This window comes from Pelobates fuscus, chromosome 13 (assembly GCF_036172605.1).
Source record: "Pelobates fuscus isolate aPelFus1 chromosome 13, aPelFus1.pri, whole genome shotgun sequence".
Lineage (NCBI taxonomy): Eukaryota > Metazoa > Chordata > Amphibia > Anura > Pelobatidae > Pelobates > Pelobates fuscus.
The window spans coordinates 60,081,387-60,097,168 of NC_086329.1; the positions used below are offsets into that span (position 1 = coordinate 60,081,387).

At 43.8% G+C, this 15,782-nt stretch overlaps 1 protein-coding gene across 1 annotated transcript in view; it reads right to left on the reverse strand.

The window, feature by feature from the left end:
• Nucleotides 1-3,857: 3,857 nt before the first annotated feature.
• The window catches only part of LOC134583288 (matrix metalloproteinase-18-like), a 278,369-nt gene continuing 266,444 nt past the window's right edge, over nucleotides 3,858-15,782 (reverse strand). The window contains exon 8 of the mRNA XM_063440166.1: nucleotides 3,858-4,367. Coding sequence (XP_063296236.1) covers nucleotides 4,117-4,367 — 251 coding nt within the window. The 3' untranslated portion in view covers nucleotides 3,858-4,116. The remainder of the gene's footprint in view (nucleotides 4,368-15,782) is intronic.

A 15,782-nucleotide genomic window follows, 5' to 3' on the forward strand; every position in this document is an offset into this window, starting at 1 on the left:
ACCTAAATAATTGATGTAAATAACAGTCAGCATAATTCACGTTATCACTATTAAGAGTACAATTCAAATTTTATTGAACAAAGCTCCTAATGATAACAGTATTTTTTTAAACATATGAAATTTACAATGCAGTGTTCCAAATAATTATGCACAGTACGTTTCAAAACACTTTATAGGTTGTAAAGAACTGAACATTGTCATTTGTTGTGTTTGCAGCATATTTACTGAAATCAAAAGCTATTTCAATCAAACTAATAACAACATTTTAACTTTTTAAACATTTTAACAGGTCACGTTACATTTTAACATAGGACCCCTTATTTGATAGCAGCTTCACAAGTCTTGCATCCATCCATTGAACTTGTGAGTTTTTGGACAGTTTCTGCTTGAATTTGTTTGCAAGATGTCAGAATAGCCTCCCAGAGCTGCTGTTTGGATGTAAACTGCCTCCCATCCCCTTGCTTGAGGATGCTCCAAAGGTTCTCAATAGGATTGAGGTCAGGGGAGGATGGAGGCCACACCATGACTTTCTCTCCTTTTATCCTTATAGCAGCCATTGATGCAGAGGTATTCTTTGCAGCATGAGATTGTGCATTGTCGTGCATGAAGATGATTTTATAACGGAAAGCATAGTTCTTCCTTCTGTACAAGGGAAGAAAGTGGTCAGTCAAAAATTCCACATACTTTGCAGAGGTCATCTTTACACCTTCGGGGACAATAAAGGGGCCGACCAGCTCTCTTCCCATGATTCCAGCCCAAAACATGACTCCACCACCGCCTTGTTGACGTCGCAGCCTTGTTGGAACAGGGTGGCCGTCCACCAACCATCCACTACTCCATCCATCTGGACCATCCAGGATTGCATTGCACTCATCAGTGAACAGGACTGTTTGAAAATTAGTCTTCATGCCCAATGCAGCCGTTTCCGCTTGTGAGCATTGGTTAGTGGTGTCCGAATAGAAGGTTTATGCACAGTTGCAAGACTCTGGAGGACTCTACACCTTGATGTCCGTGGGACTCCAGAGGCACCAGCAGCTTCAAATATCTGTTTGCTGCTATGTAATGGTATTTTAGCAGCTGTTCTCTTGATCCGATGCATGGATCTGACAGAAATCTTCCTCAATGTGCCTTTATCTGCAGAAACCCATCTGTGCTCTGAATCAGCCACAAATCTCTTAATAGTGCAATGATCACGCTAACGTTTTTGTGAAATATCTAATGTTTTCATACCTCGTCCAAGGCATTGAACTAGTTTACTCTTTTCGGCAGCATAGAGATCCTTTTTCTTCCCCATATTGCATGAAAATGGTGCTCTGCTTAATAATGTGGAACACCCTCCTTTAGTAGTTGTTACAAAATGCCTTTTGTAACTGTCTCTTTAAGTGACAAATTGCCCTGCTTCCCTGTATCATGGAGAAGCCTTATCGCCAGCCTCTTTCCTCATGACTATGGCCCTGGTGTGTATGGCCCTTTAAGAACAGTATGTGAGCATATTGGGGCTTATGGACTTTTCTGGGACTGGTGCTGGCCCTTTAAGCACATTTTTGGGACATAGGGAAAATTGGGACAATGCCCCTTTAAGACGGTGTCCCCAGACTTGTTTGGGACACTGCCCCTTTAAGACGGTGTCCCCAGTGTCCCCAGACTTGGTTAAAATCCTTTGTTCATTGCTATTTTCCACTTGGTTCAGTAAATGGGGCTTACTGACCCAAGTACCACACAGGCGGACCACCCAGAAGTGGAAGTGTGCAGGCAATTTACCTCCCAGGCTGGGAGCCTGCTGTAGGTAAATTGCCGGCCGCTGGGTGGCCGCAGTTCATGCAAACCAGTTCGTGGCCATCTTTGTTCATTCGAACGAGGTCAGCGGTATGTGTAGCCATATTCATGGAACTGAAATTGGCTACACATTTAGACGAACACCGCTGATCCCTACCTTCTCCTACACTTAGACTCTGCGGCTGGAAACTAAGTCCCGTTCGGCAGTTTGAATGTACTGCTATACTGAGCCAATTGCATGAATGGTGCCCCGTTCGTGCATTCATTTTTTCTGCCTGAAATAGACCGACCGCACAGCCCAAATCTATGGAACTGTTTTGGGCATGAAAATGTGCGTGCGGTTGGTCAAAATAGGACTTCCACCTATCTTCTGAACCACTTAACCGATTCAAGTGACTTTGAAAAAAACTAATAAAATCTGTCAACATTGAAGTTGCTGTTTAGTAGATTATTTATTTATTTATTTATAAAATATTTTACCAGGAAAGATACATTGAGATTTCTCTCGTTTTCAAGTATGTCCTGGGTCCACAAATCATTGCATTGTCACATTAGGGTACAATAAAATACAAAAACAATATTAATACACAATAAATGCAAAATTGTACCTAGAACAGGTAGGAAATATATAATCAACCATGACAGGTGCATTCTGTTTTGAGGTATGTAGAGAGGGATCTCTTAAAGGACTTTAGGCTTAGGGAAGATTTTAAATTGTGCGTGAGGTCGTTCCACAATTGCGGTGCTCTGTAGGAGGAGGAGGATCGGGCTGCTTTCTATTTGTATTGAGGAAGACTTAGTAAAGTGTTGGTACTGGATCGGAGGTTATAGGAAGTGGGAACAGCTGGGGAAAGCAGTTTGTTCAGGTAGGGTGGGAGTTTCCCAGAAAAGCTCTTAAACACAAGGCTGAAAAGATGAAGGGTGTGTCTGGATTCCAGCGACAACCAGTTTAGTTATTTTAGTATGTCACAATGGTGAGTCCTGTAATTACATTGTAGCACAAATCGGCAGAACGAGTTATACAATGTGTTGAGTTTATTAATGTGGGATTGCGATGCAGATGCATATACTACATCCCCATAATCAATGATTGGCATCAACATTTGCTGTACAATCTTTTCCTTTACTGTAGGGCTTAGGCAGGATTTGTTTCTGTACAGGGCACCTAGTTTTGGATAAAGTTTAGATGCAAGCTTTTCTATGTGCAGGCCAAAAGATAGATTGGGGTCTAACATCATACCCAAGTATTTGAAAGAGTGGACTGCAGTCAGTGTGCCATTTTAATTTGTTTTGATGGATAGGTGGGAAATGTGTAATTTGTGTAATTTAGGTACTGTTAAAAACCCTTTATTTAATTACCTGATCCCAGTGCTGGGTTGCAGCTCTGCCTCCTCTGATGTCCTACGATGAGCGGGCGATAATGTGTATGTACGGCGAATGTCATGTGCACATTAGACCTCCCCATAGGAAAGCATTGAATCAATGCGTTCCTATGGGGAAATAGCTGACACTGGATGTCCTCTAGGTCCGTTAGAATCTAGGAAGCGCCTCCAGTGGCAGTCTGGGAGACAGTCACTGGAGGCAGACTAAGTGGTGCAATGTAAACATTGCAGTTTATCTGGAACTGCAATGTTTAACATTGCAACACTAAGTACAATAGGGACACTGTACCCAGACCACTTCAGAAAGGTGACGTGGTCTGGGGTCCTTATAGCATCCCTTTAAGAGGACAGGGACACAGTACCCAGACCACTTCATTAAGGTAAAGTGGTCAGGTTGACTATAGTGTTCCTTAAAGGCAGGCTTCCCCAAACTCCGGCACTCCAGATGTTGCTGAACTACAACTCCCATGAGTCTATGAATGAAATAGATAGGCTGAGAATCATGGGAGTTCTAGTTCAGCAACATCTGGAGGGCCAGAGTTTGGGGAAGCCTGCTTTAAGGAAATGTTTTCTTCAAAGAAGTTGCTTCATATAACTAACTTCACAACTAGCCAATTTATTTCAGTTATGTTACATTAAACTATTTGATAGATGTGTCTGTCACTTCTAATGTATGTTGTTATGCACATTAACTCCCAATTATCAATTTTCATCTTTATTCAGAAAATGTGTCTTTATTCACATGCATGGGGATTTGCATTTTTATATTCAAATAATAGCATCAAACATACATGTGGATGTTGGCATATTTAACAAAGGATAAAGACAGTATGATTTCTAAATTTTTACTTTCAAAATATATTCTAGTTCCAGTGTTTATCAATATTTGTCAGTTCTGTATGTTATGACATGTGCACTTATAATTAATATAATACAAATGTAGGAGATTCTATTATCTCTAAGCTTTTGTAGACTCGCAAGCAAGAAGTGTATCTATTTTTTTTTGCTGGTGTATGTTGCCAAACACTCTATCCTGGGTATATGTCAGCAAAAGGATCTTCTGAAATGTCTTCTTGCCAACGAGGAACATCTCATTCTTTAAGCTTAGGGCTGCAGTGATTGGCAACTTTATCCCCACCCAGTTTTCTTGAAGTGACTGAGGACTGGAGCTATTTCCAGCTACTGGGTCATATAAGAAGAACTTTTTTCCTAAAAAAAACAGAACAAAACTTTATTAATGCACAACCCCCCCCCCCTCCCCCCCCCCCCCCCCAATATCATACATGACAGTATAAACACTTCAGCTCAATTTCTGATCTTGTCTATTTTCTACATCAAATTTAACAGATTTTTTTGTTTTACAAAATTTGCCCAATGCAGGGATCAATTCCTTTTCTTTTCATACAAACAGTAATATTAACAACCTTTATTTTGCTAGCAATAACCTTATGGATTAACATAGTCTGTTTTATCAATCAAAAAACTTACTCCTAATAAATTATTTGTACATTATTTTGTTTGAAATTTAACTGCAGTTGTCATTTTAGCTGCATTGTCAGAATAATCAATAGATTTGTTTTGTTCATGCTTAATGTAAAATAAGATTGTTCAAGAACGTAAAGGGATCAAACAACCACTCATATGGAGATTAAATTTCATACAGGGCCGGCGCTACCATAAGGCGGCACAAGTGGCCGCCTTAGGGCGCACGGACCCGAAGGGCGCAAAAATGTCCAAGTGACCAGCAGGAGCACAGAGAACTCCGCTCCCGCCGGTCAATTTCTACAGCAATCTGCTCAGTTGGCTGGGAAATGTGCAGCCACTGAGGGAGGGGGGCGGAGCAGCGAGGAGCGACCGCGGAAAATCTCTTCCTGAGCTACAGGCTGCTGGGATATGTGACATCATATGCCGGCGGCCAATTGCTGTGGAGTGAGGAGGAAAGCTACTACAGTGCAGCGGGACCTCTGTTTAGCAACTATAAGAAACAGTAAGTGTGTATGTGTGTGTAATAGTTAGTGTGTGTGTGTGTGTTAGAGTCAGTGTGTGTGTGTAAGAGTTAGTGTGTGTGTGTGTGTGTGTTAGAGCCAGTGTGTGTGTAAGAGTTAGTGTGTGTGTAAGAGTTAGTGTGTGTGTGTGTGTTAGAGCCAGTGTGTGTGTAAGAGTTAGTGTGTGTGTGTGTGTTTTAGAGCCAGTGTGTGTGTGTGTAAGAGTTAGTGTGTGTGTGTAAGAGTTAGTGTGTGTGTTAGAGCCAGTGTGTGTGTGTGTTAGAGCCAGTGTGTGTGTGTGTGTGTGTGTGTAAGAGTTAGTGTGTGTGTTAGAGCCAGTGTGTGTGTGTCTGTGTAAGAGTTAGTATGTGTCTGTGTGTGTAAGAGTTAGTGTGTGTGTCTATAAGCTGTGTGTGTGTAAGAGACTGTGTTTGTGTTACAGCCAGTGAGTGTGTATTAGCAGTGTGTGTAAAAGACTGTTTGTGTGTGTCTGTTAGAGACAGTGAGTGTGTATAAGCAGTGCAAGTGTGTAAGAGACTGTGTGTGTGTGTGTGTGTGTGTGTAAGCAGTATGTGTGTAATGGTCAGTGTGTGTGTAACGGTCAGTGTGTGTGTGTGTGTATGAGCGAGTGAGTGTGTGACGCAAGGGATTAAAGAAAAGTGGGATGAAGACACAAAACACATAAAAAAGAATGCCAAACAGGGGATGCAATATACAAAAAGGGAAAACAAGAGAAAAAGGTGGTAAGATGCACAAAAGGGACAAAAGCATGGGTAAGAGGGGCAAAAGTGGGAATATTAGACAGGTGAAGATACATTTTGGGGGCAGCAAAATGTGTCTTGCACCGGCCCTGATTTCATACATCAAGGTAGGTCTGTTGATGTCACGGTGTGAAACCCTTATACGCAGATTTCAGGACAGCAAATAACAAAATGTATAACTGGGCCCTAGAATGGCCGGCCTTAACGTAGACAGAGGAAAAGGTCAAGGTAACAGAAAGAAAAAAAACAAAAGAATGCGAAAATGAGAACAAGCCATAGTCAGGTAGACGGTAATCAGTCAGACAGATGAACAACACAGGAAAGAGTTAAAGATAAACATGGAGTCAGGAACAAAGTCAAGGTCAATGCCGGAATACAATACAATAGCTCAAGGAACGCATTAAAGGGTACTGGGACAAAAACCACAATAGGGTGCACCGGAATGACGTGGACCAATGGGAACCTGAAACTACCTGCCCATTAAGAGTGTGCTTGCACTGCGAGCAGCACTTTTAATTACACGATGTGGGCATGCAGCCAGCTCAGAATGTAAAGTTATCGAGCTGCATGCAGTGCGCGTGGATGCCACACGCGACTATAGCGGAGGAACCCTTCCGGCTCGTGGTCTCCATAAAGTCACAATTCTATTCAGGCCAGCCACTTCTTTCTAAGTACCTGTCACTACTTTTAGCAAGTAGTCGCTGTTTAAAACCATCCACCTACTGACAAGGAGTAACTGGCGGCTGTTAGAGAACACAATAAGTCACCAAAACAACTTTTGCTTAATGAAGCAGTGAGACTGCAGGAGTATGATCTATACACAAAAACTGCTTTATTAAAGGTATACTCCTGGCAACTAAACAAGTTACGCTTAAATTAAAGCTAATAAGCTCAAAATACCTCTGGTTAGTTTCCTTTCTTTAAATTCTGTGTAGTTTTTCTGCAGTGCTGTAACATGTTTTTCTGTTTTCAGCAGTGTAACCCAGCCTCATTAGCCACCCCCTCTAACATTTCAACATGTTTCGAATTCCCGGTCTCTGAAAGATCTGTATCTTTTGCAGCCAATAAAAATAGAGGCATGTATTCTGTAATGGGTCAGGCTGAAGGGTCAGTGTTAGGACCCGCTTAGGGGGGTCTGCCTTGACGTTGGCAGGCGGGCATTCCCTCCAATGGCCATTGGAGCAACTAGATGACCTCCATTTGTCTAAATATACATAGGGATTGAGGAGAAAGCGCAGGTAACGTTTTTCTTTTCTTTGGTTTTTACTATATATTGGGGCTGATGTGTGTTGTAGTCCTTGCTGCTTAAGCGCAGGACTTCTCTTTTTGTATTTGTATTTACTTTGTATCACACAGCCTGGTTACAATGCTGCTACCCATCCCATGTGTTCCCTATTAAGGGTTAATAAGGATAGGGGTGTATAGAAAAAATACCCCTTTCTGTCTCATTAGAGATATCTTTGCCAGAAGCTCAAGGAAGCAGGCTGAAGGGTCAGTGTTAGGACCCGCTTAGGGGGGTCTGCCTTGACGTTGGCAGGCGGGCATTCCCTCCAATGGCCATTGGAGCAACTAGATGACCTCCATTTGTCTAAATATACATAGGGATTAAGGAGAAAGCGCAGGTAACGCTTTTCTTTTCTTTGGTTTTTACTATGTATTCTGTAATGTATGGAATTCTCACAGTACCGACTGAACATCAGCTAGAGCCTGTATGTGCTCCTCTCTGTCCCTCCCTGTAATGCAAGTAATTCATTCTCCTGCAGCCTCTATCAGCCAACCTTCTTACCCACTGTTAACCCATCCCTGCCAGTCTCAGTTAGTCCATACTCACTGTTAACTCCTTTCCTGTCAGCCATCCTCACTACTTACTGTTAATTCCTTCCTTGCCAGTCCCAGTCAGCCAACCACTCTACACTGTAAACCCCATCCAAGCTCACTACCTATTGTGAACCCCTCCCCCGCCAGTCCCTGTCAGCCAACCTAACTACCCACTGTTAACCCCTTCCTATGAAGCACCTGTTATTCAACCTCCATAGATTATATATATATATATAATATATATATATATATTGTAACGGATCACCTGGCACCCCGACTGGGTACCTCCGTTAAAGAATGCTCCTAGCGTTTCCTGAGGACTCCAAGCACTCTGGCAGACACCACAATCACCGAACCGAAGAAGCATATAAATCCTCTCAAGCATATGAATGCTGTAGACAGTTGAATAGGAAACCATACGATAGGTTTACACTCCTAGCAGTCAAACTGGAACAGCATACAATAAATCCTCCCCCAAGAATGAGACGACACTTCCCTTTAAGGGTTAAAACAGGAACTCCCTGTCCTGGCCCATACAGCCTCTTTTATTCCCAATCCCCAAACATAGTACAGCCCACAGGGTTTTACAGAACAACCAATCAATCCGTACAATACACACAGGCACTCCCACACAAAATCCTCCCCTCTGCCTGTGATATGATTACTGAACACAATGGTTAATCTAATTATCACAGGCAGAGGAATACAGTTTTTAAACAATATTTATAACTTCTAAAATATACATGTCACGAACATAAAACATACATTTTCATAATCAATCCATTCAGGGGAACAACATATTAAAAAATGGCATGAATCAGACCAGGGGTTCAAAGGTCAGCAAAAGTATTTTTAAAACCCACTGCCAGCATGGCTTTCCGGCCCAAACCAGTTTCACAAGAGTCTGGCAGTGTCCCTGGGACAACACCCTGCTGGAGAACAATGGATCTGGGGGAGGGGAAGAGGAAGTGTCCAAAAAGTTTCAGTATTTCCCTTCACTGTTGTTTAAAGGCCAGCACAGTACAATAAAGTACAATATGTCCAAATGCAGTTCTTTAAAGGGTCCCATCTTCCCGGGACCATAATCACTGGGCAGGAGGCGAGCAAACAGTCCCCTCCATGAAACTGGGGCAGACTCTGGTGCAGGGTCCAGTCCGCTACATATATATATATGATAATATATAATAGAATATATATATGATGATTATATATATATATTTATATGGAGAGCAAGATATATATATATATATATATATATATATATAGAGAGAGAGAGAGAGAGAGAGAGAGAGAGAGAGAGAGAGATAACACTAAGGTATTTATGAGCTTGTTTGTCTCTTTATATTAATTTATAATAAATACATGGCACTATAGGATACCTAATGTGGTTATTATTTATTTATAAAATATTTTACCAGATTTCTCTCGTTTTTAAGTATGTCCTGGGAAATGTTTGTATGTGTGTGATGTGGTTTGTAAGTTCCAGTGTCTGAATGCTGAGGACTCCAAGGATGCGAGCTTGGGCAGACATTGTGGGAATGTGTTGAAGTGAGTGATCCATAGAGAATCACTGGAGCATGGCCATTGGTGGACAGTCTGGCTGAATTACAGGAAGTAAGAAGAATGCAAAGGCAGAGATGACATGCAATCACATGAGGAGCAGAAAATCTGATCCAAGTAAATATTAAAACAGGTGCTTCTAAAGCTTATTTTTACACTATTTAGGGAAGAAAGCATTTAGTGACACTAGGTTTACTGTTGGGGGTGGGTGGGAATATGCTTTTTTTTAACCTATACTGTTCCTTTAAGTTAAAGTTATTTTGGTCCTTTAATAGACTAATTCATAAAGCAAGTTGTTGTTTGGGGGGGGGGGAGAATTGTTGAAAGCTCTTTGATTAACATAGGGCTCATATAGTGTGTTACAAAGACCCATCATATTGTTATATTTTGCCTCTTCTTATTTAAACCCTATTTTTCCGGCATTCCGTCCATACGAACGGATTACACAAACAATTATAAAGTCTCATTCGTCTGTACGAACGATGGACCACCCGGCCCTTAGCGTGTACCGCCACTTAACCTCGTCACCCCTCGAAGTACCGAATGACCGACCACCCGGCGAGCAGAGTGTGCCGCTTATTAACCGCACAAGGCGTTGCGGTCTGCGGTTAACCACAAGCTAATCGACGGTCCCAAGGGACCCTCCATTCGTGCACAATTCCCCCGAAGGGACACTACCGAAAGACTCACGAATGGGGGACCACCTACGTTCTGGCATGTGGCATCGATTAGAACATTCATTTTGCGGTTAACCGCAGGTTAAGTACCCCTTCCGGGTGATCTCCGTTCGTGTCCCGATCGGCCGAGACAACCAGACTGATAGCGGGGATTCGTGTGACTATCTACCCGACCTCCGCTCCATAAGTACGGAGTCGAGGTCCCGCTGTCCATTGACAGACCTAAAAACATGGCCGCTATTGAGGGCTTACAATCCACCTACCGAACAAGACTTTGTATCGCAGAAATCTCGCGTTCTGTTCGTGGGATCTGGGCGCAATTCGTACAATTGCTGCATCCAGATCTGAACTACCGAACGATTGGAATGGACTATATTCTTGTTAGAATGCCTAAGTTATAAATTTTTATGTTGTTTTCTGGGACACAATAAAGCATGGTCTTTTGGGCGCATGGAGATAATTGGATTATATAACCATTGGCCTTATTATCTCGAAGCTGGGCGGGTACCAATTTGAAAGATACAGTGTATTGTGATTGGCTGACTAGTTGCATTGTACCTGTATCCCATCAGGTCCATAGGGGGCTGTCCCTGGACCTGGGGACTTGCATAAATTGCCATGCTTGTGTGCCATTAAAGCCAGTTCGTTTTACCTTCAACTCGCAGTCTCGACTCGTGTTGTAGGGATCCGGGAATCCTAGCTTTACCATAGCTAGTGGGAGATTCTACATCTACAGGTTTCTACCGACTGGAACATCGTTCGACTCTCTGACTTCGGGAACCAGGACATCCAAGCGATCCAACCTCCTGCTAGACCGGAGGCAATCGTAACATAGTGTATCTAATATCATCACTACTGTAAAGGCTCTGGAAAAGTATAATGCTGCAGCTGTACATTATTGCTCTTTTCAGATACTGCGAAATCTCAGATTATTTAAAAGAAATAGCCAGGGCCAGACTGGCCCACCAGGATAACAGGAAAGTTCCTGGTGGGACGGCATACCTTCAGGTCAGATGCAAGCATAAACTGGTTGCCTTGTGCGCAATGGGTCATGGTGGCGCAATCGCTGGGTGATCAACAGTAGGGGAGCACACAGCACAGCATTCCCTTCCTGCCAGTCATTTGATGTAGTGTGGATGAAATCACCTGAAGTAGAGGATCTTATGTATCCTCTCCCTGGTGTGACAGGAAGCGTTTACTAAGAGCAACAAACAGTTTCCTGTCAGACCGGTTAGAGAATACAGAAAAACAGTCTTGTTTACATGTTCCTCTGATTCTCAAAATAAATGTTATTGCTATATTTAGTTTTTAAGTAAAGGACCATGGTACATAAGGGATTAATGTGCAGTGTGGCGGACTGCCGCCACTAAGTACCATGCCCAGGGGTGTATTTCCCACAAGCCTAACAAGGCACTTGCCTTTGGCGGCACTTTTAGGGGGGTGGCAAAAAAAGTAGCCCCAAAGGGCCCTGGTAGATGCCCTGTTAGCCTCTTTCATGAGGTGCCCGAGAGCTGGCCAGCTGGCCACCTCAGGGGCCCCCGAGGCTTTAAAATGCTCTGAGTGTGGCCAGGGAGGGTGGGGGGTGCCGCGCGAGGGAGCCCTCTGAGCTCTTCCTGCTCAGCTCCCTCACGCCCCGCAGTGATGCTGGAAGCAGTGGCGTTGCTGGGGGGGTCAGAGGGGGCCATGGCCCCCCCTACATCATGCTATGCCCCCCCCCCCCTGTCCTCCCCAAATGCCAGCCACTTGCTGGCCATGTTATTAAATTATATTACAGTGTGTGACAGCCCGAGGGAATGCAGGACAGAGGAGCTCAGCTGGAACTGTGCTGGGTGATTTCAGCAGCTTCCCCGGAACAGGCCCCTGTAACGGATCGACGGGCACCCCGACTGGGTACCTCCGTTGAAGGATGCTCCTAGCGCTTACAGACGGCTCCAAGACACCACAACCACCGCAGACCCCACGAACCGCCGCAGCTTGGCTGGGATCTCGCCGTCTCCTACCCACCCTGGACCTACGACAAGGCTCCAGGTTCCAGTGGGTGAACCTCTCCTCCAAGAGAGTGAAGCAGGAACAGGCTCTTAAAATAGCCTAGAAGTGATTATCCAAGGGAGCATGCAGAGCATAAAAATCCCTTGTAGTGATATAGCAATTCCCCCAATAAGAGACAGGACTCTAGATTGAGGGTGAAGAAGAACTCTGATGTTTAATGGCAGGTACTCTGCTTTTATGCAGTGCTCCCCTGCAAGGGAGATGCCCACAGGCAATTAGGCATTAAAAAATCACATATCGGTTACATATTCCCTCCCCTCTGCTTGGGAGATAATTGAGTTACTTACTATATCTACTCAATTATCTCCAAGCTAAAAAAAAATATATAAATAAATAAATAATTTTTTATAAATTTTTATAACTTTAAAACTATACATTCAATCTTCATAAAAAAACACATATTATTAATCAGAATACTTGAAATATGAAAATACTCAAAAATCATGAAATCCTCCCATTAGTTCAAAAGTTAGCTGGAAGTCCTTTGTGACCGACCTCAGGCACATTTTCAGTCTATTTCTGCCCTGAAATGTAACAAAGTCCCATCCGAAGGCGGGGTTCGAATCGTCAAACTCACTTCGACTTTTGTCGAAGTGTCGAAGTGGAACCGGGGTTGCGTTTTAGCAGTGTTCAATAGTATAATGGAGGTCTATTTTACACCAAAATGACAAAGTCCCGTTCGAACGTGTGTTCGAATCTTCGAACGGGACTTAGCCTCCAGCCGCAATGTCGAAGGGTAGGGGAAGGTACAGGTCACCGCGTTCGACTGGATTAAAATGCCCGCCGCCACGTGTTCCACTGTCTAATGGCGGCCACTTCGACTGCTTCGGCACTTCGACTGCATCCGAAGTGCCAGTTTAAAAGTACAAACCCTTTCTTTGTACAACACAGTTAAAGATCCAGAAACAGTATTATACAAATCCATTATGCCCAAATGCAGTTCTTAAAGGGCAATACATCCCAGGACCATAGTCGCAGGGCAGGATGCTAGCAATCAGTCCTCTTCAATGCCCAGTGGCAAATGGCAGTTTGTCACAGCCCCGCACCCAAAATAAGCCCCACCTCCCGCACATAAGCCCCGCCCCCGCCTGCACGCCCTGCCGCCCAGCCAGAGCAGCAGCCAGTCAGCCACAGGTAGGGAAGCTGGGTGGATTAAAAGTAACATTTTTAAAATATCTATAATACTTTGTAAGTGTGTGAATGTGTCAGTATCAGGGTGTGTGTGTCTGCCAGTGAATGTGTGTGCGTCTGTCACTGTGTGTCCGAGTGAGTGAGTGTGTCTGTCAGCGTATGTCTGTAAGTGAGTCTGTATCTGTTAGTGAGTGTGTGTGTCTGCCAGTAAATGTGTGTGTCTGCCAGTGTGTGTCGGTCAGTGACCGTATGTCACTTTATGTGAATCTGAGAGTGTGTGCTTGTCAGTGAATGGGTGTGTCAGAGTGTGTCTATTAGTCAAACTGCATGTTCGTCTTAAACAGGTAGGGGCGGGGTAAATTTAGATAGGGTGGGGGGTGCCCGAGCTTTGACATGCCTAGGGCAGCACATATCCAAAATACACCACTGACCATGCACACTGCTTATTCATGTGTTTCCCAAGGGGGAAACACACAAATACATTTCACCCCCTTTTGTTGATCCACAGCTGCATGTACAGGCACAATACAAGAAAGACATAGAAATACAAGTAGGAACACATAATGCAAGGATATTATGTGTTCCTACTTTTATTTCTATGTCTTTCTTGTATTGTGCCTTTACATGCAGCTGTGGATAAACAAAAGGGGGTGAAATGTATTGCTCTGTGCCTCTCCCCCTCCCCCTTCCTTTGTGAATGTAGTGTCTGCCTGCCAGCCCAGTTTAACCTAGATTCTTTGTCCTTCCTCCCTCCCCCTTCAGCTTCTTGGTATTGAAATCTGTTAAGACACTCCCGGCATAAAGGAGTGAAACCGCCGTTTAGTAGATCTTCCCCTTTTAGAGACACAGGCACAGTTACTGTAGACCGCCAAACTCCTGAACTGAATACAAGGGAATGCTCCAAACTCCCGAACGGAGAATCATAGGAACTCCTTCTCTCCTAGAACAGGCAAAAGAATACTCCCAAGTAGCAATCCCCCCAAACACGAGACCAAGCTCCGTCTTGAGGGTAATACAGGAATCTGATTTATTGAGGGCTACATGCCCGGTATTTATGCAGGTCTCCCACCTGATGGACACTCCCCTAGGGGACTAGATGGAAGACTGGGACAAGTATGGTACATTAGCCAATCACAGTGGCTCAGGCATAAACCCTCCCCTTGGTACAAGCAAACCCCTCCTCTCTATCCTGGAGATAATTGCGTAGAAATCCAATTATCTCCATGGATAGAGGCAAAACGCCATTTTAAATGATACTGTAAAAATACATAAAATTCCATAACGGTAAAACTACCGAATGTATTCAGTACATATAACGTATCCCCAGATAGCCTAGATCTGAACGCACATTATTACCGAATGGCGCTCAGATTCAATACACACAGTTCAATCGCCATGGAGCCAAAGTCTTTCACACTGTTTGGGAGAAAAGGTGTCCGTTTTGGGTTCCATAAGTTTGTCGACGAACACTGCTGTGTATTCGTGCATCTAAGATGGCCGCCGCCTCGTGGTCGGCATACGAATGACGACCACCCAGCATACGGTTTCAATTAAGAGGTTTTTGTGGTTAACCACAACGTTCTAATTAAGGCTGTAGCGGAGAGCTGATATTCCACAGCTATTCTCCACTTGAGATCCCAGTGAGGCTCAGGAACAAGTATTATAAATCCATAGAGTAGTAATTCTGGCAGGCAAAATAATCCAACAATATCCCAACAACACTCCCAATGACTGGACGACACACAGCATCAGGAGCAGAACTGAAGTTTAATGACAGGGACTCTGCTTTTATGCAGTGCTCCCCTGCAAGGGAGACGCCCACAGACAATTAGGCATTAACCAATGAGACAATGGTTACATCCCACAGATTGCCTCCCCTCTGCTTGGGAGATAATTGAGTTTCTTACTGTATCTCCTCAATTATCTCCAAGCTAAAACTTATAGATTTTTATACATTATTATAACTTCATGAATTTGTATCACACATGAATAAAACTTATATTTTTATGAACCACACAACTTGGGGAAAAACATATTAGAAATGTGTACAAATCGGTTCAGTGGTTCCCGAGATATTGAAAAAGTCTCTTTGGACCGACCGCACGCCTGTTTGCATGCCCAAAACAGTTCCACAGATTCAGGCTGTGTGGTCGGTCTATTTCTGCCTTGAAAATTTACAAAGTCCCATCCGAAGGCGGCGTTCGAATAGTCGAACGCACTTCGACTTTTGTCCAAGTGTCGAAATAGAACGGGGTTTAACTGCTGCGGTGTTCGTTAGTCGAGTCGCAATCTATTTCCCATGGAAAAGATGACAAAGTCCCATTCGAACGGGTGTTCGAATCTTCAAACGGGACTTAGTCTCCAGTCGCGGTGTCGAAGGGTAGGGGAAGGTACAGGTCGACCGCGTTCGACTGCATGCCGCCACGTCGTGTTCGATTGTCTAATGGCGGCCACTTCGACTACTTCGGCTGTATCCGAAGTGCCATATCAAACGTACCCATTCTTTGCACTACACAATTAAAGGGCCAGAAACAGTTTTTGTCTTTAAGTGCAAGGCAAGGTGGATGATGGCAATAAAACAAAGGGTAGAGGTTCTCAGGTACCATGGTAAGTGGCTGATGCAGATCAAATGCCAAACAGGGG